Here is a 25,321-nt window from a genome sequence, read left to right as displayed (position 1 = left end):
ATATAAGACAACAGAATGTATTTTGGCAAATTATATGTACAGAGAATGTAACTTATTCTACTTAGGATCCCACTTTTGTGATTGTACATAATGTGGAGTTACCCTTGTTATATATTCAAATACAAGGCTGGGAAAGTTATCTTTGATTAATTCTACTGTCTTTCGTATTCCCTTTCCCACTCCCTTCCCTTTGTTTCCCTTCGTCTAATTCAATGGATTTTTATTATTTACCTTTCCACCCTCCCCTGTTTGGGTTAGTATCCATAAACCAGAGAGAACATTTAGCCTTTGGTTTTTTTGGAAATTGGCTTATTTTACTTAGCATGATAATCTCCAGTTCCATCCACTTACTAGCAAATGCCATTATTTCTTAATGATTTATGGCTTATTCCATTGTGTACATATACCACATTTTCTTTATTTATTCATCTGCTGAAGAATATCTAGGCTGTTTCCATAGCTTAGCTATTGTGAGTTGGAGCTGCTGTATACCCAAAAGACTTAGAAACACTGCAGTGGTACAATTACATCAAACCATTTGAAACATACATTGGAAGTGTTTACCTATTGAGTTAGAGTAATTGGAGTCTGCCTACTTTTCTAAAAACTGTTTTGAACAAAAGAAAAATGTAGCCCATGTTCTGTTTGTTGTAATTATTTTGTAATGAGTGAACATCTGGGGAATTTTATTGTTAATTTGCTGTTTATAGTACAGCTGCTAGAAGTTTAATAATTTTTAGTAAAGAAATATCAGTTGAATTGGAGTATATTTTAAACCTTCCCTTTTTATAATTTTAAGTCTTTTCCTGTAGTTCAGTATTTATATCAGGCCTTTTCTTTAGTAGGTAGCTTGCTTAAATATTGTTTTGATTATATAATGAGTTCATTGGTTATCTTTAGCTAAAATTAATGAAACAGATACTTTTGGTCCTGGAGATGATGATGAAATTCAGTTTGATGATATTGGAGATGATGATGAAGATATTGATGATGTAAGTGGATGATCCTTATAGATTTCTTCATTTTATTTATGAATTGTGTAAATTAATTACCTTGTTTTTTCTAAATATTTCCATTTAGCTAAGAATATTGAATACTTAAATTCGGGTGTGTTTGGGGACTTGGCCATGAGTTTATTAAATAAAAGGCAGAAATAAGGTAGTTAAATTGTATTTTCTTTGGAAAGCTTTATCAATCCTTTAGAATATTTCTTTCTTTAAAATTAGTATTAATTTGGGCAGAAGTATTCCAAAATCATAACATGTTGAAAGTTATGAAAAGAAATAATTATTATGAATTGCAGCAGTTTTGAAAACATGGCATTTCATAAATAAAATACTAATTTGTTAAAAGACTTAATGCAGCACTGAAATTACAACAGACTTTAAAAGTCTTGTTAAAATAAAAGCCTATTGCCGGGACATATAGTGGAATTTTATTATTTAATTTGTCAGCACTGTTAGTAAAATGCTTCATTTGAAGTTAGAGTGTGATTATTTGGGGGAAGAGCATTGTTTTTCCTAGTAATAAAGCAGTGAGTCACATACCTTACTGTTTTTATTATATCTAAGTAAAATTTGTCCTCATTTTTTTAGCGTGTGTGTGAGGGAAGGTATTTTTTTTTTAAATAAATGGAATAGTGATTTAGTAATATGGCTTACACTTCAGTCAGGCTCTTTTTAAAAGTATTCCTATAATGTAAATGTAGTTCAGAAACTATCTGTGTATACAAATAACTATGAGAAGTAATGAATTTGGGCATTAAGGTGAAATTTTAAAGTACCTGGAGTAATTGTTTTGAAAGTTTGTACAACATAATTACCAGACATTTTAAAAATTGCAAAGGCCAATCTTTGGAAAAAGTTGAGCTTAAGTAGTCCTGACATTCATCCCCATTTATAACATCTATAAACTCGCCACCCAGATTCTATAGTTGACATTTCTCTATACTTAACCACACTCATTCTTCTATCCATCCAACATCCCCACTTTGTTTTGATGCATTTCCAAAGCAGTTAGATTACTTGTACCATGAATTAAAATGAGAGTATGTATCTGTATAAACATTTTTATATTTACATTGTGTATTTTTAAGCAAACACTAATGTGTGAATCTTTAAGTGTACCCAAAAATAGGGGGGGCAGGGTGGGGGAGGAAGGATGAGAAACAGTTATTGTAACATTTTCCTTATATATCTTTCTTTGGGGACTCTATGCCAAAGGATTCTTATAACTAAAACAATATTAGTATATATTTAATATGGCAAAAACCTATACTTTTGATTTAGGGCAGACTTGAATAATTTGACTGCCAGTGAGATTTAGCAACTTTTTAGAAAATTAAGGAACTTTCTAATTCAGGTATGTTTGGAGATTTGGCCATGAGTTTATTAAATAGTAGGCAGAAATAAGGTAGTTAAATTGTCTAGTCTTTGGGAAGTTAAGCGTGAAAACACAGATGATAAACTTAGGGTCCAAGCAGGGTTAATATTTCTTCATGAAAAAAAAGCCTTATAAGCCAAGAGACTTGAAGTAGGGATTGCAAGTTCCAAGCCATCCTGGCCAATTCAGCCATAGTCTTATATTAAAACAAACAGGCTAGGAGTATAGCTCATTATATAGATGCCAGGTTTAATCCCCAAATTGCAAACAACAAACAAAAAGTATTTTTATGAGTTTGTAATAAGGGCCTTCCTTTGGAACTGCTGATAGGGAAACAGATAGTAAAGGTAATGATTATTAAAGGAACTTAATGTTTTGAAATTTGTAAATTTCTTTCTTTTTTTTAGCCTGGGAATCTTACTACTTGTAGAGTCATTTCTCTAGAAAGATTTACATCTGTTGTAGTGTTAACTTCTGTAATTAAAATAGTTCTTAAAAGGGGGAGGGGAGAATTTGGTTAAGACCATACTTCCATTTTGAAAAGAATTGTGCTTTTCCATTTCTATGCCAACTTTCAAAATAAAAGAATAAAGAAATGTCAGACTTTATTAAAGATATTTTGTGTGGCATTTAACAATGTAAAAAAGACAAAAAGTATACTGGCAACAGATAGGACTAAGGAAAAACCTGGTATACAGAATATGTGCCATAGTGGTTGTCTAGATAACCTTAAAATGGTCTTAAAAATAGTAGAATGCTATAGGAATTATTTCATGGATCTTATGTTGTTTTTACTTATAGATCTAATTTGAAAGTGATTCTGAGGATTGTTCCACTGTTGAAATCTCAGCTGTCACCTGCTAAGAAGAATAAAATTTCATTTAGAATGAGTAGAATTTATTAAAGCAGATCCATTTATTTTCATTTTTTTTTAAAAAATATTATATTTTGTTAAAACTAGAGTAATCTTAAATAATATGTTAATAACACTTCATTTTTTAGATGTAACTGAATTTAGAAGTAAAGGCTCAAACAACTTTGCCTTGTTAAAACCAAAGTAAGGAAGAAATGCCTTCCCATTTATGACTACTTTATTTCTAGTAAATGAATGTTTTTAATTATTTGCCATATGTATATAGTAGATTATAGTAAGCCCTAATTCCAACTGATGTTTACAGCATTTTTTTCTGTATGGTTTAGTTAACCAGATATTCTCTTGAGATTTTTATCACATTTTTAAGGAAAAAAGAAATCTGCATTTGAAATCAGAAAAAATAGGGCTATTTTTCTTATTTATCAAAATGTATTTTTATATCTTAATGTCTTCTATATTTCTTTTTTTATTTATGTTGCCACCATCCAAAGTAAGCTTTTCCAAATTGCAATTTAAAACATGGGAACAATTTTGAGTTCAAAAGATTAGCAGTTTCAAATGGAACACCCGGTGGTAACCATTTTTCTTCATGTTAGAAATATTGATATAACTTGACAGTGTTTATTTAATTTTTACTTTTTTAAGATCATACAAAAATAGAAAATGAAAAGTGAATGAAAATACATTGTTCTAATATTTTCCTAGCAAATTTTCCAAACAAGGAAACTTTTGCTGTTACATAATAGTTTTTTACTTTGCAAATAAGTTATATAAAAATGATGACTTACTTTCTTTTTTTTTTTTTCCCCAAAGTCATACATTGTAGCCCACATTTTGAGACTTAATGGGTAATTAAATTGCATTGTGCAAATGGAAAACTAATTTTATAACATTATATAAACTAAGTCTTTCTTACGCTAACCTTAGATTATGGGGAAAAGAACTACAACTTATTGAAAAGATGGTTTCTGTTTTCTGTATGGAAGAACCATGGCATTAAAAATATAATAAAGACTTATATTGAATGTGTGTTTGTTGGCCTTTCTTGATGTTACTAATGTAATTTGTCATATGCACTGACACTGTTAGTGTCAGATTATATCATAATCTTTCTTTTAAATTACCAATATAGTAAAATGAAATCAAACTTGAGGTAGTTTATCTTCTTTAGCCACAGTTAAATCTTATACTACTTTCAGAGATTCAACAATTGGTGTTACCTTTATTACATTTTTTCTTCTTTAAAATTTTTCAGTAGTGAAAATTAATATAAAGGATCAACAGGCTCACATGGGTTTTATGACACAAATGTAACAGCTATGACAGACAATAAACTTACATATGGCTTCATTTTATGTTGCCATAAATGCTTAAGTGTGGAAAATTTAAGTATAAAATTTTAGGCTAGAACCTAAGGATAAGATAGAAAAGTGCCCCATGGTATTTAATGGTTCTTACCTATCAAATTTCATAACACGAATATAAGTAGATATATCTTGAGACCAAAAGCTGGATTTTAATACTATTAAGCAATTTTAAAATGTTTACCTCCTGATGCTGTTCATGAGTAATGAAAATTCTGTGACATATTTATCCTACTACATAAAAGTATATTGCTAAATGTCTTCTTTCGATACACGTCCTTGTTCTCTAAAATTTAGAATTCTACTTGTGTAAAACAGTGCATGATAAAATATAAAACTGCTCAGACATTTTTTCTCCAACTGACTTCTAACAAATATAATTTTTCTAAAGATTTTTTTTCTTCAAAAGGACAATGAGGGTTGCAATCTGTGTTTTATGATAATTTGTTTCTTTTTTTTTCTTGCTTTTACATCCAGAAGGTACTTCGTCCTGGAAAGCCTGTAGTTCACATTAAACATTAGATATGTTATTGCTCATATGCAGCATTACTTGGAGGAATTACTTTGATAATATTATTAAAGTATTAATTTTATATTTTATTTGAGTATGTTTCAGATTAATGGATTAAATAGGAAAGTAGGTTCTTGTTACATCTTTGATTTCTGCAATATAATAATATTAGTCTAGAAAGTAAATAAATATATTTAAAAGCCAAAAAAAAAAAAAAATAGCACCTACACTGACATTGATTAACTTTACTGCTAAGAGAATATGTAATGAATTCAGTATGGTTACATTCTTCATGCAGTATTTATTCTATAGAGTATACACCTGTTGTAGTATTCAGCTGGCTAAATAAGACAATAAATATGTAAAAAGGGTTGCCAGCTTTTAATTATTCGACTGTTCACATTTAAATTTGCAGCTTCTTAAGTTCTGAAGCCTTAAAAAGAGGTTATAAATTTTGTATTTTATTAAGAAATGACCAATAACTTTCTTGACATTTATTTGGAATAGTGGCTATAAATATATATTTTTTCCTTTAGACATCTGTGACCGATGGTTTAATTTAATCCCAAGGATCTCAAGGATATATTCAAATATATGTTATCATTCAAATGTCAGTGAACATGTTTTGAGTATACCACCTACCTAGGTTTATTGTTAACACATATATTTATTTTGTGTTAACATTTTGACAATATTTAACATTGCTTGATGTATAAGACAAATTTTTCCTTCTTCAATTAGAGTAAGCTTAAATTATACTATTTCAGATCTCAAAACTCACTGCTTTGTGTTTTAGATCTACTTAAATCATTACTTAGTTTATGTTTGCTTTTCTTTTTATCCAAAACATACAAATAAAATCTAACTTAAGTTCTGTATAAATTTGATAAGTCCTTAAGAATACCAAGTTTGAATTCACTGAGGCATTTGTAGAGAGCATATTGAATTTTCTGTGCACTTTCTGTTAGCTACCCACCCATATTTACATCCCTATTCAATTCATGAAATGAGTTTTAGACTTAAAATTAGACTGTCTATATCCAAATCCCCATTTGCTATCTGCTAACATGATGACATGGGTAAACTAACTTGTCAGGATAGTTAACCTCATTTTCATGCTAATTTGATAAAACATGCCTTGTTTCCATGCAGTATAAACCAATAAAGGGTAATATATTTGGTATACAATGAAGCAGTTACTGCAAGGTAAAGCAGTACTCAATAATAGAAAAACAAATTTTAATCATTCTGTAATTGTTTAACATTCTATTAAAAAAAGAAAAATTTAATAATATGTAATTAATGTATAAGAAAAGAAAAAAGGAAAACCATACATATTAGCATAGTAATTTAAAGCATTAAACATTGAGAACTAAATATTTTATTTTGTAAAATATTTGTCAATTGTTAGTTTGGAAATGGGATGTTCTGCAAAATCTTTTAATGTAACAATGTATTCAGAGAGATGATTAAATTAAGAGAGCTATAACCTGATCAGTCCATTCTAATGTGAGTGGAATGGTTGTGTGGAAATGTAGATGGGGCATGGCAGGAGATGGGTCACTGGAGGCTTGCACTGGAAGGATTCATCTTTCCTGAACTCTCTTACCACTTCTCTCTGCTTCTCAGCCTCCATAAGGTAAACAGTACTTCTCCACAATGCTCATCTGATGATTTTGGATCTAGAGAAATGGATCTGCCCACCATGAACTGGGTCTCTGAAACTCTGAGCCAAAATAAACTTCACCTCCTCCAAGTTGTTCTTGTAAGGTATTTTGATCATAGCAATGAAAAACTGCCCAACACAGAAACTGGTATCGAGAAATTGTATTGATGCTATGACTGTTCCAACTTTGGTTGAGAAGGCTTTGGTTATAATTTGTGGGAGGAGTCTGGAAAAAATGCAGGCTGAATAAAACACAGGATACCATAAGAAAAGCTTAATGAGCAATTCTGATGGAAGGTCAGAAGACAAAAATGCCAATAGGAATGCCCACTGCTCGAGTTGTCAGAGGGATATGAGAACTATTGGGAATCAGACTAGAGGCTACATGTGTTCTGGCAAAGAACTTTTCTATATTTTGCTCATGTTCAACTTATTTTTTGTGAGGCTGAATTTTAAAAGTGATGAACTAATTCAAGAGAAAGTTTCAAGGCATTACAGCATTAAGGCAGTATGGATATATTGCCAGTAGCTTTTAGTGAGCTTTACTCAGAAGTAGATAGCAGTGATGAAGATTAAAAGTGAAACCAAGAAAGTTGTGCTTGAAGAGACTTTGCATAAAGGCAATAGGAAAGATGCCTCCAGAAAATATCAGAAATTCTCAGGACAACACCCATTGTAGGCTCTAGTATACAAAAAAAGAAAATTCCTTTCAGAAGAGATTAATAGAGTTCCTTGTTTCCACAGGGGAGCCTAAGAAGTTGTTTGACCAGGCTCAGCTCTCCAGGCACTTAGAAGCTGCAGAAACCCCTTTTCCAGAAAACTCAGATGCTGTGGGAGCTTGGGGCAGAATTTGGCATCATCCTCATGGTGCCAATTATGCAGAATTATGGAATTTAGGGTTAGATATTTCCATTGAGGTTTCAGTGGGAGACCATACAAAGTGTAGTAGTGTTGGAGCCCCTACAGGGTAATGTTTGAAGCTGTAAAGGTGAAGCCACGTCTGGAATAGAGACCCCAGGAATTGATGTCAGTAAAGTGAACTGTGCTGAGAAAAACTGCTGGCTGCAAAAGAGCCCATGTATGCTGCCACTGGCAAGAACAAAGTGGTGGGACTGCTCAAACCCTTTGGAGAAAACAACTTATTTGCTTCAAATGCCATGGGTGGAACTAACAAGACTTGTTTGCCTGGCTACATTTTGGTCTTTTTTTCCCATCCCTTCTTCTATGTCTGTATCATTTATATTTGAAAAGGGAATGTTTGCTCTATTCCCTGTCTATTAGATAAATGTAGCTTGCTTTTGGTATTCAGAGAGATTCACAGCCAGGAGTTTGCCTGTAGTCTCAGAAAAAGACTTTGTAATCTGGGACAATAGTGAACTGCAGAGATTGGAACTCTTGGAGTAGGGCCAAAATACATTCTGCATTGTGAAATGGACATGAGCTTTTGGGGACTGGAGATAGAAAGTTAGGTTTGAATATGAAGTGTCTGCCTAAAGCTCCTATGTTAATTTTGGTCAGAGATAATTATGGTTCAAACTGTACCTTACATTCTTGCCATATAACTCATATGTAGAGTTCAGCATAGTTTCTATGCATTGGCAAATTATCAAACATACTTCTGAATTTGGACCATCTACCATTTTATAAGTTGAACTTTTTATGTTCAAGAATCTTTGTAACATGATTCATTTTCTTGGTGTCACATTCTCTGTGATATCTCCATTCCTTTGTCATAGCATTTTCCTCATTGATTTCGATAGGTTTACTGCTAAATTCTTTGAATAAGTACAAAAATATAACTACTTAACATCCATGTGTTACCATTTTGTTTGTTTCTTTTCTGCAGCTTTATGTCCAGGGCTGCTTTTGTGAAAGAAATGAGCCCATGTTGATCACTGGTAGACAGGAGGTATACAACTATACTTGATCCCAATTTATGAGCTGACTGATGTTCATGCATTTTGACAGACTGAAGAAGGTGATTGGTCACCAGTTATAATGTACAAAGTTGTTGAACTTATAACAGTGATAAGTGAAATTTGAATTGAATTATTAGGAGACTAGTACTTAGGTAACTACATAGTGTGTGTGTGTGTGTGTGTGTGTGTGTGTGTACACACATACATATGTATATGTGTTACAAAAAAAGGTTTGTTCTTGGTATTGCTTCAGAAATGTTGAAAAAATTACATGAGTGCACATTTTCTGCATCGAGTGTTGTCCTTTTACAGTTATGTCTAGTATGGATATGACTATCACATCTTTTATCATTTCTTTTTAAAAAATATTTATTTTTTAGTTGTAAGTTGGACATAATACCTTTATTTGTCTATGTTTTATTTGGTGCTCAGGATCAATTCAGGGCCTCCTGTGCACTAGGCGAGTGCTCTACCACTGAACCACAACCCCAGCCCTTATCATTTCTTTTATATGCGGTCTTTTATTTCTATAGTAGAACATGAACAATTTGTATATTTATTTAACAAAAATTTCAAACTTAACATGATAATAAGTAAAGATGGAGTTCTCAAAGTTGCTTAAAGATGTTTTGAAAAATGACTGAGAATGTACAGCTGCTACATGTTCTTCTATACAAGTTTACAGTTTTAATATGGATACTTTTGCTTACTAGTCATTAAAGACATGTGCTATAGTTCATGAAAACTATTTAGGCCTTAGTAGAATGTTTTCTTCCCCCATCACCTTTGGAATAATGGTAAAGAAACCAGATGCAAACTACTTGAATTAGACAATTAAATCTCACCAATGGACTGTTCTTTGGTGTGTCACTCTGAAGGGAATCTAGGGGAGTAAATAAAGGCATTTCTGTGGGAAGACATCTATTCAGAATTACTACAAGTTATCAAAATAACCTTTTAAAGCATTTTTTGATGTGTAAAATGCTGTCTGATATAAATTTTTTTGCTTCTAATTTCACAATTAAAAAAAGTCTTTTTCTCTATGTATTTTGCCCAGTTCAAAATTTAATACTGGAGGATTAGAATGTGGAAACAATATAAATAAATGTAATTTTATGATTTATTTATTTATGTTTTATTTATTTATATTGCTGCTTTACGCAATTGGGTTATTAGGTATAGAATTAGTGGAAGAGCCCATTGTGGGTTTTATGTTTTAACCTGCTTGGCAACAAAAAGAGATTTTATCCTTGAAGTAAAGAGCTAACACTTCTACATTCTAGCATAGTTTGTTTCATTGAAAATGTATTAAACATACATAATTATATATAATGAACTGTAAATTGGATTTCAGTGACATCTTTATTAATTTTTATAACAAATAGGTTTTTATTTTTTATTTATATGTGATAGCAGAATGCAATACAATTCTTATTACACATGTAGAGCACAATTTTTCATATCTCTGGTAGTAAACCTAGTATATTCACACCAATTTATATCTTCATAACTAAGCTTTGGATAATAATGATCCTAACATTCCACCCTCATTAATTGCCCCATCCCTTCCCCTTCAACCCCTCTGCCCTATCTAGAGTTCATCTGTTCCTCCCATGCTCCCGCTCCCTATCCCACTATGAATCAGCCTTCTTTTGTATCAAAAAAAAAACAAAAAACATTCAGCATTTGTTTTTTTGGGATTGGCTAACTTCACTTAGCAGTATCTTCTCCATCCATTTACCTGCAAATGCCATGATTCTATTCTCTTTTATTACTGAATAATATTTCATTGAGTATATATGCCACATTTTTTTTTATTCCATGCGTCTATTGAAGGGCGTCTAGCTATTGTGAATTGTGCTGCTATAAACTTTGATGTGGCTGAGTCCCTGTAGTATGATGTTTTTTAAGTCTTTTGAGTATAGACCCAAGAGAGGGACAGGTGGGTCAAATGGTAGTTCTATTCCCAATTTTCCTAGAAATTTCCATACTGCTTTCCTTATTGGCTGCACCAATTTGCAGTCCCACTGGCAGCGTATGAGTATACTTTTTTTCCTGCATCCTTGCCAACACTTATTGTTGTTTATCTTCATGATAGCTGCCATTCTGCCTGGAGTGAGATGAATTCTTAGAGTGGTTTTGATTTGCATTTCTCTAATTGCTAGTGATGATTAATATTTTTCAGGTATTTGTTGATTTGATTGTACATCATCTTCTGAGAAGTGTCTCTTCAGGTCCTTGGTCCATTTACTGATTGGGTTGTTTCCAAAGGCATTCCTCATAGAAATAGAAAAAAAAACAAAACATGAAATTCATCTGGAAAACTAAGAGACCCAGAAGAGCTAAAGCAATCCTTAGCAGGAAGACTGAAGCAGATGGCATCACTATACCAGACCTTAAACTATACTACAGAGCAATAGTAACCAAAACGGTATGGTTTTGAAATCAAAACAGACTTGTAGAACAATGGTACAGAATAGAGGACACAAGAGACTAACCCACAAAGTTACAGTTATATTAGACAAAGGTGCCAAAAACATGCATTGGAGAAAAGATAGCCTTTTCAACAAATGGTGCTGGGAAAACTGGAAATCCATGTGCAACAAAATGAAATTAAACCCCTATCTCTCACCATGCACAAAACTCAACTCAAAGTGGATTGAGGACTTGAAGTAAAGAGAGACCCTGCATCTAATAGAAGAAAAAGTAAGCCCTAATCTCCATCATGTGGGATTAGGTCCCAACTTCCTTAATAAGACTCTGGGGCGCAAGAATTAAAATTAAGAATCAATAAATGGGATGGAATCAAACATCTTTCTCAGCAAAAGAAACAGTCTGTGAGATGAACAGAGAGTCTACATCTTGGGAGTAAATCTTTACCCCCTCACACATGAGATAGAGCCCTAATCACTAGGGTATATAAAGAACTCAAAAAGCTAAGCAACAAAAAACAAACAAAAATAACCTAATCATTAAATGGGCCTAGGTTTTATTTTACTAGTACTCATTGTACATAATTGAGCATTGAATAAAATAATTCCCCTTAAAAAATAGCATTTTGCCACAGAAAACTTTCAGAAAACCAAAACACCCAAGAATTTCAGTTATCACTTAAAAAAAAAAAAATTATGATTTTTTCCCTAGTTCCACAAGCCATTTGTTCAGCCAGTCAAGGGAACTGATTTGTTATGTGACTTCTCAAAAAATTTTTTTTTGTTGTTTAAAAATTTCCCTGACACAAATAGCCAGCCACACAAGCATAAAATAAGGCTTATGTCTGTATCTTGGTCTTGGATATTCCCATTACATCCTGAATTTTGTATGTACTTTATAAAGTACATCATTTTCATTAACTTTTATGTAATCTCATTCAAAGCTTCATTTATTATTATCTAGCTGACAAAACTCAAGCTTGAAAGGCAGAATGCTCCTGAATTTCAGTCTCATGCATTGATTTTTGCATTGTTTTTTACCTTCTTTGGTCTCTGAGCTACTGAAAACTTAGAACAAGTAATGATTTTCTTTTCCCACATCCAAGCTCTTAACAAGGCATATATAAAGCAATAGTCCACTAATTACCTGTGCTTAATAAGTAGAAATAGATTGATAACATTTTAAAAGGAAATTACGTGTTGCAAGGAATAACAATTTTCATTTACTGCTCTATTCCTATGCCCAAGAGCAGAAGGGGTCTTTTTTTTTTTTTTTTTTTTTTTTAAATTTTTTTTATTGGTTGTTCAAAACATTCCAAAGCTCTTGACATATCATATTTCATACATTAGATTCCAGTTGGTTATGAACTCCCAATTTTACCCCAAATACAGATTGCAGAATCACATCGGTTACACATCCACATTTTTACATAATGCCCTATTAGTAACTGTTGTATTCTGCTGCCTTTCCTGTCCTCTACTATCCCCCCTCCCCTCCCCTCCCATCTTCTCTCTCTACCCCATCTACTGTAATTCATTTCTCTCCTTGTTTATTTTCCCATTCCCCTCACAACCTCTTATATGTAATTTTGTATAACAATGAGGGTCTCCCTCCATTACCATGCAATTTCCCTTTTCTCTCCCTTTCCATCCCACCTCATGTATCTGTTTAATGTTAATCTTTTCCTCCTGCTCTTCCTCCCTGCTCTGTTCTTAGTTGCTCTCATTATATCAAAGAAGACATTTGGTATTTGTTTTTTAGGGATTGGCTAGCTTCACTAAGCATAATCTGCTCTAGTGCCATCCATTTCCCTGCAAATTCTATGATTTTGTCCTTTTTTAGTGCTGCGTAATACTCCATGGTGTATAAATGCCACATTTTTTTTTATCCATTCATCTATTGAAGGGCATCTGGGTTGGTTCCACAGTCTAGCAATTGTGAATTGTGCTGCTATGAACATCGATGTAGCAGTATCCCTGTAGTACGCTCTTTTAAGGTCTTCTGGGAAAAGTCCAAGAAGGGCAATAGCTGGGTCAAATGGTGGTTCCACTCCCAGCTTTCCCAGGAGTCTCCATACTGTTTTCCAGATTGGCCGCACCAGTTTGCAGTCCCACCAGCAATGTACAAGAGTACCCTTTTCCCCACATCCTCTCCAGCACTTGTTGTTGTTTGACTTCATAATGGCTGCCAATCTTACTGGAGTGAGATGGTATCTTAGGGTGCTTTTGATTTGCATTTCTCTGACTGCTAGAGATGGTGAGCATTTTTTCATGTACTTGTTGATTGATTGTATGTCCTCCTCTGAGAAGTGTCTGTTCAGGTCTTTGGCCCATTTGTTGATTGGGTTATTTGTTTTCTTATTGTTTAATTTTTTGAGTTCTTTGTATACTCTGGATATTAGGGCTCTATCTGAAGTGTGAGGAGTAAAAATTTGTTCCCATGATGTAGGCTCCCTATTTACCTCTTTTATTGTTTCTCTTGCTGAGAGAAAACTTTTCAGTTTAAGTAAGTCCCATTTGTTGATTTTTGTTATCAACTTTTGTGCTATGGGTGTCCTATTAAGGAATTTGGAGCCCGACCCTACAATATGTAGATCGGAGCCAACTTTTTCTTCTATCAGACGCAGAGTCTCTGATTTGATATCTAGCTCCTTGATCCACTTTGAGTTAACTTTTGTGCATGGCGAGAGGAGGGGATTCAGTTTCATTTTGTTGCATATGGATTTCCAGTTTTCCCAGCACCATTTGTTGAAGATGCTATCCTCCCTCCATTGCATGCTTTAAGCTCCTTTATCAAATATAAGATAGTTGTAGCTTTGTGGATTAGTCTCTGTGTCCTCTATTCTGTACCACTGGTCCACCCGCCTGTTTTGGTACCAGTACCATGCTGTTTTTGTTACTATTGCTCTGTAGTATAGTTTGAAGTCTGGTATCGCTATACCGCCTGATTCGCACTTCCTGCTTAGAATTGCTTTTGCTATTCTGGGTCTTTTATTTTTCCATATGAATTTCATGATTGCTTTATCCATTTCTACAAGAAATGCCGTTGGGATTTTGATTGGCATTGCATTAAACCTATAGAGAACTTTTGGTAATATCGCCATTTTGATGATGTTAGTTCTGCCTATCCATGAACAGGGTATATTTTTCCATCTTCTAAGATCTTCTTCTACTTCTCTTTTTAGGGTTTTGTAGTTTTCATTATATAAATCTTTCACCTCTTTTGTTAGGTTGATTCCCAAGTATTTTATTTTTTTTGAGGATATTGTGAATGGAGTGTTTTTCCTCATTTCCGTTTCAGAAGTTTTGTCGCTGATATACAGAAATGCCTTTGATTTATTCGTGTTGATTTTATATCCTGCCACTTTGCTGAATTCATTTATTAGTTCTAGTAGTTTTTTTGTAGACCCTTTTGGGTCTTCTAGGTATAGAATCATGTCATCTGCAAATAGTGATAATTTAAGTTCTTCCTTTCCTATTTTTATGCCTTTAATTTCTTTCGTCTGTCTAATTGCTCTGGCCAGTGTTTCGAGAACTATATTGAATAGAAGTGGTGATAGAGGGCATCCCTGTCTTGTTCCAGATTTTAGGGGGAATGCCTTCAATTTTTCTCCATTGAGAATGATGCTAGCCTGAGGCTTAGCATAGATAGCTTTTACAATGTCGAGGTAAGTTCCGGTTATCCCTAGTTTTTCTAATGTTTTGAACATAAAGGGATGCTGTACTTTGTCGAATACTTTTTCTGCGTCTATTGAGATGATCATATGGTTCTTATTTTTAAGTCTATTGATGTGGTGAATAACATTTATTGATTTCCGTATATTGAACCATCCTTGCATCCCAGGGATGAATCCTACTTGATCATGGTGCACAATTTTTTTGATGTGCCTTTGTATCCGATTCGCCAGAATTTTATTGAGGATTTTTGCATCTAGGTTCATCAGAGATATTGGTCTGTAGTTTTCTTTCTTTGAGGTGTCTTTGTCTGGTTTCGGAATCAGGGTGATGTTGGCCTCATAGAATGAATTTGGCAGAGCTCCCTCTTTTTCTATTTCCTGAAATAACTTGAAAAGTATTGGTATTAATTCTTCCTTAAAGGTTTTGTAAAACTCCACTGTATACCCATCCGGTCCTGGGCTTTTCTTGGTTGGAAGTCTTTTGATTGCTTCTTCTATTTCATCTATTGTTATTGGTCTGTTTAAGTTGTGAGTATCCTCCTGACTCAGTCTGGGCAAATCATATGACTTAAGGAATTTATCAATGTCTTCACTATCTTCTATTTTATTGGAATATAGGTTTTCAAAATAATTTCTAATTGTCTTCTGTATTTCTGTAGTGTCTGTTGTGATGTTGCCTTTTTCATCCCGTATGTTAGTGATTTGAGTTCTCTCTCTTCTTCTCTTCGTTAGCATGGCTAAGGGTCTGTCGATCTTATTTATTTTTTCAAAGAACCAACTTTTAGTTTTGTTAATTTTTTCAATAGTTTCTTTTGTTTCAATTTCATTGATTTCCGCTCTGATTTTAATTATTTCTTGCCTTCTGCTACATTTGCTGTTGTTTTGCTCTTCCTTTTCTAGGGCTTTGAGATGAAGTGTGAGCTCATTTATTTGTTGGTTTTTCCTTTTTTTGAGGAATGACCTCCAAGCGATGAATTTCCCTCTTAAAACTGCTTTCATTGTGTCCCATAGATTCCGATATGTTGTGTCTGTATTTTCATTTATCTCTAAGAATTTTTTGATTTCTTCCTTTATGTCTTCTGTAACCCATTGATCATTCAGTAACATATTGTTCATTTTCCATGTGATGTAGGATTTTTCCTTCCGTCTTTTATCATTGATTTCCAGTTTCATTCCATTATGATCAGATAAAATGCATGGTATTATCTCCACCCCTGTATATTTACTGAGGGTTGCCCTATGGCATAATATATGGTCTATTTTTGAGGAGGATCCATGTGCTGCTGAGAAAAAAGTATATCCACTTGATGATGGTTGATATATTCTATATATGTCAGTTAAGTCTAGGTTGTTGATTGTGATATTGAGTTCTATAGTTTCTTTATTCAGCTTTTGTTTGGAGGATCTGTCCAATTGTGAGAGAGGTGTGTTGCAGTCACCCATAATTATTGTGTTGTGGTCTATTTGATTCTTGAACTTGAGGAGAATTTGTTTTATGAATGTCGCAGCACCATTATTTGGTGCATAAATATTGATAATTGTTATGTCTTGTTGGTGAATGGTTCCTTTTAACAGTATATAATGTCCTTCCTTATCCCTTTTGATTAATTTAGTCTTGAAGTCAATTTTATTCGATATGAGGATGGCCACCCCTGCTTGCTTACGAGGACCGTGTGCATGGTATATTTTTTCCCAACCTTTCACCTTCAGCCTGTGTATGTCTTTTCCAATCAGATGTGTCTCCTGGAGGCAGCATATTGTTGGATTTGTTTTTTTAATCCATGTTACCAGCCTATGTCGCTTTATTGGAGAGTTTAAGCCATTAATGTTTAGAGTTACTATTGATATATGGTTTGTACTTCCAGCCATGTTTGATTATTTATCTTCTTTTTTTTTTTTTTTAATTTAGTTTGTTTCTCCATGGTTAGCTTTCCCCCCGCCCTCTGTCTTTATAGAGGCACTTCCCACTGATGGTTTTGGTTATTGTTTTTCATTTCTTCCTCGTGTAGTGTTTTGCTCAAGATGCTTTGCAATGCTGGTTTTCTGGCTGCAAATTCTTTTAGCTTTTGTTTATCATGAAAGATTTTTATTTCGTTATCGTACCTGAAGCTTAATTTTGCTGGATACAGAATTCTTGGTTGGCATCCATTGTCTTTCAGTGTTTGAAATACATTGTTCCAGGATCTTCTCGATTTCAGCGTCTGTGATGAAAAATCCGTTGTTAACCTTATTGGTTTACCCCTGAATGTAATCTGCCTCCTTTCTCTTGTAGCTTTTAATATTTTCTCTTTGTTCTGTATATTGGATATCTTCATAACAATGTGTCTTGGCGTTGGTCTACTGTGATTTTGTGTGCTCGGTGTCCTGTATGCATCTACAATTTGTATATCCGTTTCCTTTTTTATTTCTGGAAAGTTTTCTGTAATTATTTCTTTCAGCAGGTTACTCATTCCCTTGGTTTGAATCTCTGTACCTTCTTCTATCCCGATGACTCGTAGGTTTGGTTTCTTTATGTTATCCCATATCTCTTGGATGTTTTTCTCGTGGTTTTTAACCAGCCTTTCTGAGTTGGCTAGGCTCTTTTCAAGATGATATATTTTGTCTTCATTATCTGATGTTCTGGCTTCTACTTGCTCCACTCTGTTAGTGATACTCTCAATTGAGTTTTTGATTTGGTTTATCGTTTCCTTCATTTCTAGAATTATTGTTTGGTTTTTTTTATAATCTCTATGTCTTGATAAAGATGCTTAACTTCTTCTTTTATCTGTTTATGTAATTCATTTTCAAAGTGTTCTTTCACTGTTTGGATTTGCTGTCTCGTATCTTCTTTAAGGTTCCATTCCATCTGTCTAAGGTATTCCTTGAGTTCTTTATATGACCATTTTTCTGCTGACTCTAGGTCCTCCTGAATATTTAGGCTGTCCTGCATTGTTTGTACTCCTTTTCTTCCTTGCTTTTTTATGCTGCTCATGTTACTTCTTGTTCTGTTTGACTGCTGAGTTACTGTTTACTCTTATAGATTTATTTGATGCTTGAGAGGAAAGATATTAGAAGGGAAGGGAAGAAGTCACTAAAGAGAGTGAGAGTAGGCAGGTAGAATTCAAGGAAGGGGGAATAAGAAAATTGAAAAGAAATGAAAAGACAAAAGAAACAAGAATAACAAAGATTAGATAATAAAGAAAGAAAGAAAAGACGAAAAAAAAATTTTAACAAAAATAATAGTGATAATAAAAAATGAAAATTAAAATTAAAATAATAATAATAATAATAAAATAAAAAAAAATTAAAAAAATAGAAACATTGAAAAAAAAATTAAAGAACAACAACAAATAAAAATTGAAAATGAAAGGAAAAGAAGAAAAAAAAGAAAAAAAAAAGAAAAAGAAAAGAAAAGAAAAAAATGATAATAATAATAATAATAATAAATGCAGTCCTAGAGTTCTATTAACTTCTCTTCCAGTAGGTGGAGCTGTGCCCACTGGGCCAAGCTTCTGCTCTCAATAGGTGGGAACCATTCACTGTGCTGCGGCTCTTTCTCCTAGACTGGGCGGGTCTCCAATCCTGAGTGTCTAGGGCCTTGTCTTGTGTTTCCTCAAGCCAGGCCGTGCTCACCTGTGGCGCTCACCACAATACTGGCTACACGCCAGGTCTGCTGCTCCTGGGAGCCCTGTTTTCATGAACACCTGGGCTCACTCTCCCTGTTTGCCTCCCTCAGACCCTAAGTTTGTAGAGCTTGGGGCTGAGATCCCCCAGAGAATTTGCTTGCCCTCCTGTAGCCACGCCCCCGGTAGCTGGTGCAAGAGACCTCAGTTGTCAGCACTGGTGGGAGCGGTAGCCGGGAGTTCCGCGCCGCGAGTCCCGCGCCACTCCTGATTCCCTCGGTCTGGTTATTGCGTTCACAGGAGAGCTGGGAGTGGCCCTTAAGGTTTCCCCGCTGTGTGGAGAGAGATGGTAGGGGATTACACACCTGTCGCGCTGGTTTCAATGCAGTTATCTCCTCCGCCCGTGACGCCATTTCTCTGCCATGGTGATATCCCATGCAAATGGTGACCGTTCATTCCCTTTGCCGGGTGACCAATGCAACGGGTGGGTCCTGACTGTCTCTCCCAATCCCCGTTTCAGTCCTGTGGCCACTGCCTATGAAGGCTCGGTTGGCTTTTACCTCTGTAAGTTCCTAAGGGCCGGCCAATTATTTCAGCGGGATCGTTAGTGCTGAGTCACACGAAGCAGGCGAACCGGAGCTTAATTGCCTCCGATTCGGGCTCTGTGTGTGTGCTCTGAGGGGCCCAGCCTGTACACCCCAGATCCACGTCAGCTCAGCATTGCCTAGTGATCCTGAGCAAACAGCATTTAGACAGTTTACGGCTCCCTATGCCCGCGCAGTTGAAGATGTCAGAGACTTGATCTCTCTGCGCCTGCCACCATGTTACATCTCCTCAGTAATATTCATGTTGCCCTTACAGCTTCCTGGTATAAGCAAGTTCTTGGGATTATACAAACTGCTGCTTCTGTTTCCAGACCAGATTTCTAGCAATGAAACTCTGGGCCGCACTGACGAGCGTCCGCGCTTGTCTGCGACCGTAGCAGAGCCGCCCTGGCCTCCGCAGCTCTTCAGCCCGGTGCCAGGCCCCAGGGGCCCAAGCGGCTGCCCCCGCGGCTCTCTGTCCCCCTCCTCCGGAGCACGGGTCCCCTGGCAGGGAGGTGCAGAACGACCCCAGAGCAGGCTCCGCCCGAAGGTGCAGCGGCGAACAGGCCACTGAGATGCTCGAGGCTGCAGTCCAGCCTTCGGAGGACAGGGCTCGGCACGCAGCCCAGCTCCAACCTCAAGGTGCGGCTGCTGGACAGTGTATACAGAGCCATCAAGACAGCAAGCAGAAAGCAAATGGCGGCTCCCGCGGAGTGGATTTTCGGCACAGAAACCACAGCCCCGCCAACAATCCCAATCCACAAACTCTCCCTGTATAAAAAATATTCAAAAAAAAAAAAAAAAAAAAGGCGGGGCGCACTGAGCTTTCTTTGCCTCGGGTACTTACAATCCACTGCTGATTACACATTCAGCTTCTCTGCCCGGAGCGAAGGGAAAGAGGAAGCAGATGGGAGCAAAGCACCCGCGGCTCTGAGCAGCCAAGCATCTCTTTTTCGATTTCTTTGTTCTTCCTGCTCCTTGGCAAAGTGGTCCACTACAGATTAACGGTGAAAGGAGCTTTAACAGACTGTGCGAAATCTCTATTAAAGCCGCTGCTTTGAGCACCACGCTCAGCACTTCAGCAACCCCCGCACTCAGCGGCCATCTTCCCAGAAGGGGTCTTAAGAAGACTCTAACCAGAATCTTTTAGCTAAATATGATTTGGAGTTCCAATGTAATATACAATATAAAGAATACTCATTAACTTGCAGTAATATTGCTAGTATGCAGAAACTCAAAATTATTTAATTTATAATAACAGTCCTTCCATGAAGGTTTTTTAAAAGATAATATAAATAAAATCTTTAATTCTCAATTAAAATCACTTTGTGGAAACTAAAAATTTGAAATTAAGAAACATTCCAAAGTATTTCAATGAGTGACTTTCACTCATAATCTAGTTATAAAAATTTTATATTAATATATTAAATATACATAAATGGGCCTTGGTGTGATAATTCAATATATGAGTATGGTATGGTCTGATCAAATTGAAACATACTTCTTTACCTGTGCCTCTAAAAACCCAGTAACATCCTAGTGCCTACTAATTATTAGTATTTTTTCAAGTTTCCACATACAAGAGATAACATTAGTATTTGGTTTTCTGCATCTAGCTTATTTAATGTCCCCCAATATATTGCAAATAATGATTTTATTTTTATATATTACTGAATTTTCCATTGTAAACATATAACATTGCCTTTTCATCTGTTAATGAGCATCTTGATTCATTCCATAGTTATTTTGAATAGTGCTATAATAAATGAGTCTGCAGGTATCTTCAGCAAGCTGATTTGATTTTCCTGGTAGGAGTAGAATAACTAGGCTATATAGTAGATCAGTTTTTAGTTTTATGTCATTTCCATAGTGTCATTAGTGGCTATACTAATTTATATTCTTAACCAAAATGAATAAGAGAAAGAACAAATAAATTTTTTAAGTTAGTGTTAGATTTTCCCTGTATCTTCATCAGCATTTGTGTGTCTTATATCTTGTTGAGCTTTTGTTATTTTTGTAATAGCTATTCTAACCAGGGAGAAACAGTATTTCATTATACTTTTGATTTACATTTCTATGATAATAATAACACTGAGAATTTCTTTTTTATAAATGTGTTGGTCATTTGTATTCTCAGAAAAATATATGTTCATATCGTTTGCCCAATTTTTAAGTGAATTGCTTTTTTTATTTTTTTGAGTACTTTATTCTGGATGCTAATTCTCTATCAGATGAATACCTAGCAAATATCTTCTCCCTTTTGGTAGATAATCTCTTCATTATGTTGATTGTTTCTTTTGCTATGTAGCTTTTTAGTTTGACATACTCCTATGGTGTGTTTTTGCTTTTGTTTCCCATGTTTCACTTGTTTTATATATATAGAAAATCATTGTCTGCACCAGGGGCTTAGAATTGTTGCCCTCTATTTTCCTCTAGTAGTTTCATAATTCCAGATCTTACTGAGGCCTTTGGCCCATTTAAGTTAAATTTTATATAGGGTGAGATACAGAAGTCAAGTTTTAATCTTCTGCATATGAATATTCAGTTTTCACTGCACCATTTATTGAAGAGGTTATCCTCTCTCAATATATGTTTTTGACATCTTTGTTGAGAATCACTTGACTTTAGATGTGTGGATTTGTCATTGGATTTTCTATTATGTTCCATTGTCTATGTGCCTATTTTTATACCAGTATCATTTTATTTTGGTAAATCTGACTCTGTAATTTGTCTTTAAATCAGGTATTGTGATGCCTCAAGCTTTGCTCTCTTTTGCTTAAGATTTCTTTGGCTAAATGGGGATCCTTTGTGCCTCCACATGAATTTTAAAATTGATATTTCTAGTTCGGTGAAAAAGCAGTTTGTTGAAAATTACATTGAATCTATAAATTATTTTGGAACTATGGACATTTTAACAATATTAATTTTTAAAAGTATAAACTTTTTTGTCTCTTTAGTTTTTTTCATTGTTGTAATTTTGACTGTAGACATCTGCCACTTTTTTAGTTAAGGTTAGTGTGTGTGTGTGTGTGTGTGTGTGTGTGTGTGTGTGTGTGTGTTATAAATGGGATTGCCTTTGTGATTTCTTTCTCAGCTAATAAACTACTGGTGTTTGGAAAAGCTATTATTTAATGTCCTGCTACCTTATTAAATTAAGTTCTATCAGTTGTTTTGTAGTTGTTTCAACTTTTTGATGTAGTCTTTTGATTATTCTATATATTAGATTTTATTATTTCCCAGTAGGATGTTTTGACTTTCTGCCTTTCTAATTGTATGTCTTTTTTTTTCCTTGTCTTGCCTAAATGCTCTAGCTGAAACTCTTATTACTGAATTGAGTAACAGTAGTGGACACTTTAAGTTCTTTCCTGATCTTAGAACTATTTACTTTAGTTTTTCCTCATTAAATATCATGTTGACTGTGAATTTGTTGAATGGTCTTTATTATGTTGAGATATGATTCTTAATTTTATTCATGCTTTCATCATAAAGTGATATTATCTTTTTTAAAATTTCTTCTAATTAGTTATCCATGGCAGCAGAATGTACTTGAATACATCCTACATAAGTGGAGTGTAATTTCTCATTCTTCTCATTGTACCTGATGTAGATTACCTGGTCACATAATCATATGTGCACATGGGGTAATAATGTCTGATTCATTCTATCATCATTCCTGTGATATTGTCTTTTATCAAATAATTTTTTTGGCCACTAGAGGTGAGTATATGATTATTATCTTTACTTTGTTGTTGTGAGATATTACATTTATTGATTTGCTTACATTGAACAGTCCTTGCTTTCCTTCAAATTAAGTGACTTAATATAGTGAAAGATCTTTGTAAAGTTCTGTTGAATCTAATTTTTTTAGTATTTGAAAACTTTTGCATCTTGGTTAATTTTGTATATTGGTCTATAGGTCTCTTTTTCTTCCTTAGTCTATTTCTTTATATAACTCCTATGTTTTTGTATGGATTTGGTAATTGGATAATGTTGACCTCAAAGAATGAGTTTTGAAGGGTTCTAGTCTTTTAGATCCATGAAATAGTTTTCAAATAATTAACTTGAATTCCTCTTGAAAGCTTAGTAAAATTCAATGTCAAAGCCATCCAAACTTGAGGGATTCTTTAGAGAAATTTTATTATTCATACAGTTCATTACTTGTTATTAGTATACACAATTTCCCTGCCTCCTTTTTCAGTTTTATTATTTATATATTTCCAGAAATTTGTCTATTTCTCTTACAATTCCTTCCTATTCTTTGTATTTTTGTGAAAATACCTCCTTTTTTGCTTTAGATTTTACTACTGTTGTGTTCTCTTTTTTTCCTCAAAGAACAAATTTTGTTTTCAGTTATCATTTGTGAGGTTAATTTTAATCTCACTTTTTTTTTCCTGTTCTGGTCTTTATTGTTTCAATTCCTTTCAATAATTTGGGTTGCTCTTTGTTTTCAGAGTTCTTGAAATGCATTATTAGTTCATTTTGAAATCTTTTTTTCAGATATAATCCTTACTGCCTATGAATATTTTACTGCTTTTGTTCCATCCCACAGTTTTCGCTATGTTGGTTTCATTTTCATTTGTTTTAATAAATTATTCATTTTTCTTTCTGAATTCCTAATAAGACATTAATCATTCAAAAGTGTGTAGCTTAGTTTGTGTACTTGTATAATTTCTAAACTTTCTCTGTATTAACATAGTTTCATTCTACTACTTTTCTTACAAAATTACTTTCTTCTGAAAGATGTGTTGTGTGATATCACTTTGTTTGGGAATATTGCCTTTACTTCTAACTGGGCACCACAGAACAATTTCCCTGTAGCCTTTTTGGCAATGATTATTAATTTTGGAACCTATGTCCCCATAGACCATGCAAGACTGGGGACTCTTTAGTAGTTCAGGCAACACTATAGATGGGTATGTAGGGTACATATTGAATGACTACTCCTTCATTAAGAATGGTGGCCCTTATTGGGTGGTGGGAGTTTCAGGCACTAATGATCTTTGTTCAGTAATTTATAAGATTCTCTGCTGCATGGTTGTGGTAAAGGGCCTGAAATAATTTTCTTCTGACCAAATACTGCAAGCCCAGTCACTTCATTAAGAGAGGCAATGGCAAAAATTCTTTTTCTTCTGATACTTAAACCCAGGCCTGACCTCAGTGCATAATCAATATACTAGAGCAACTGACAGTGGGACCCTAATTGGATGATGGCATGAGAATAGTGGTGTTCCTCTCTACTGCCACTGTGGTTATGTCTACCCAGAACTGTGACCTCACCCCATCCTGCTGTGTGAACCTGGATAGTTGAATGTCTCCTCCAGTACATTATCAGCTGAAGTGTCTGTGGGTGTAAGAAGGAGCAGCTGGAGATAAGCAAATTCTGCCTGGATCTCCTTTGGTTGCATGGCCTGAGACAGGGTAAGAGCACAGTGGTTTTTCTCAAGGCCATCTCAGCATGTTCCTCTGACTGGTCACTAGTGGAGACAGGGAATTCTTTATCCCACCTTGTGTGGCATAGGGATGAATGTCCCCCAGAGCAGAAGAAGCCTTATGGGCATCTACCTTCAGTCCCAGCATTAGTGTGTACCAGCTTGTGACTTGACATGCCCCTGGACATATAGAGTAATATCCTGATCTCAGTTTTTGAGGGCAAGCAAAAACTGTTTCTCTCCATTTTGCTACATCCATTTCCAGTTCACCCAGTGAGTTTGAGCCAGAGTCATCTGGTTGGATAAGATGGATGAAGTACAGAAACCAATGATCTCACAGTACCATGTGAGATCTTTGAAAATCCAGAGATATGAAGACAAAGCTCTTCTGTCCCCCAGAGCAGTCCAAATTCAGATAATAGTTCCCTTCTTATAATAATGACTGCTAGCTATATATAGCACCTTAAGAGTTTTCAGGAGATGATGTGAAATTCTTTTCCGAAGAAAGGCTACTACACATTTCAAATTACTAGAATTAGGCTGCAAATCAGCCAGTAATAAATCTTTAAAATAGAATTGCTAGTATCCATGCTTACAGATTTTCCTTTTATTTTCTTTTCATCTGTTTCCCTGAGCTGTGAAGCTGGAGTGGCAGTAGCTAGTGTATTTCATTTATCTTACTATTTATTTTCTCACATCTCTGAATCTTATAATGTTTCTGTTTTTCTCCCACTAATGTCCTATGTTCTTCCAGGATCACTGGTTAGCTGTGATCTGTTGGTGTGACTAAATGTACAAGAAAATTATAGAGAGGAATGATTTATTTCTGGCTCATTGTTTTATACAAGCATGGAATATATCTTATTCTGATTACGGTTCCA

General features: G+C 34.7%; 1 protein-coding gene across 5 annotated transcripts in view; it reads left to right on the top strand.

Annotated features, from left to right (window-relative positions):
* LOC124106569 (eukaryotic translation initiation factor 1A, X-chromosomal) overlaps positions 1–25,321 on the top strand; it is an 88,546-nt gene that overhangs the window by 19,184 nt on the left and 44,041 nt on the right. For 3 of the 5 annotated variants that reach the window (XM_046464237.2, XM_058585520.1, XM_058585519.1), the window contains 2 exons: positions 901–992; positions 3,184–4,281. The exons of the other annotated variants lie outside the window; for them this stretch is intronic. In XM_046464237.2, coding sequence (XP_046320193.1) covers positions 901–992; positions 3,184–3,286 — 195 coding nt within the window. In that variant the 3' untranslated portion in view covers positions 3,287–4,281. Of the gene's footprint in view, positions 1–900; positions 993–3,183; positions 4,282–25,321 lie in introns of those variants that run through there. 5 annotated transcript variants of the gene reach the window in all.

The sequence above is a fragment of the Marmota monax genome, unplaced genomic scaffold (assembly GCF_021218885.2).
Source record: "Marmota monax isolate L192 unplaced genomic scaffold, Marmota_monax_Labrador192_F-V1.1 WCK01_AAM20220418_F8-fsc00260, whole genome shotgun sequence".
NCBI lineage: Eukaryota > Metazoa > Chordata > Mammalia > Rodentia > Sciuridae > Marmota > Marmota monax.
This window is presented reverse-complemented; position numbering and strand designations above follow the sequence as displayed.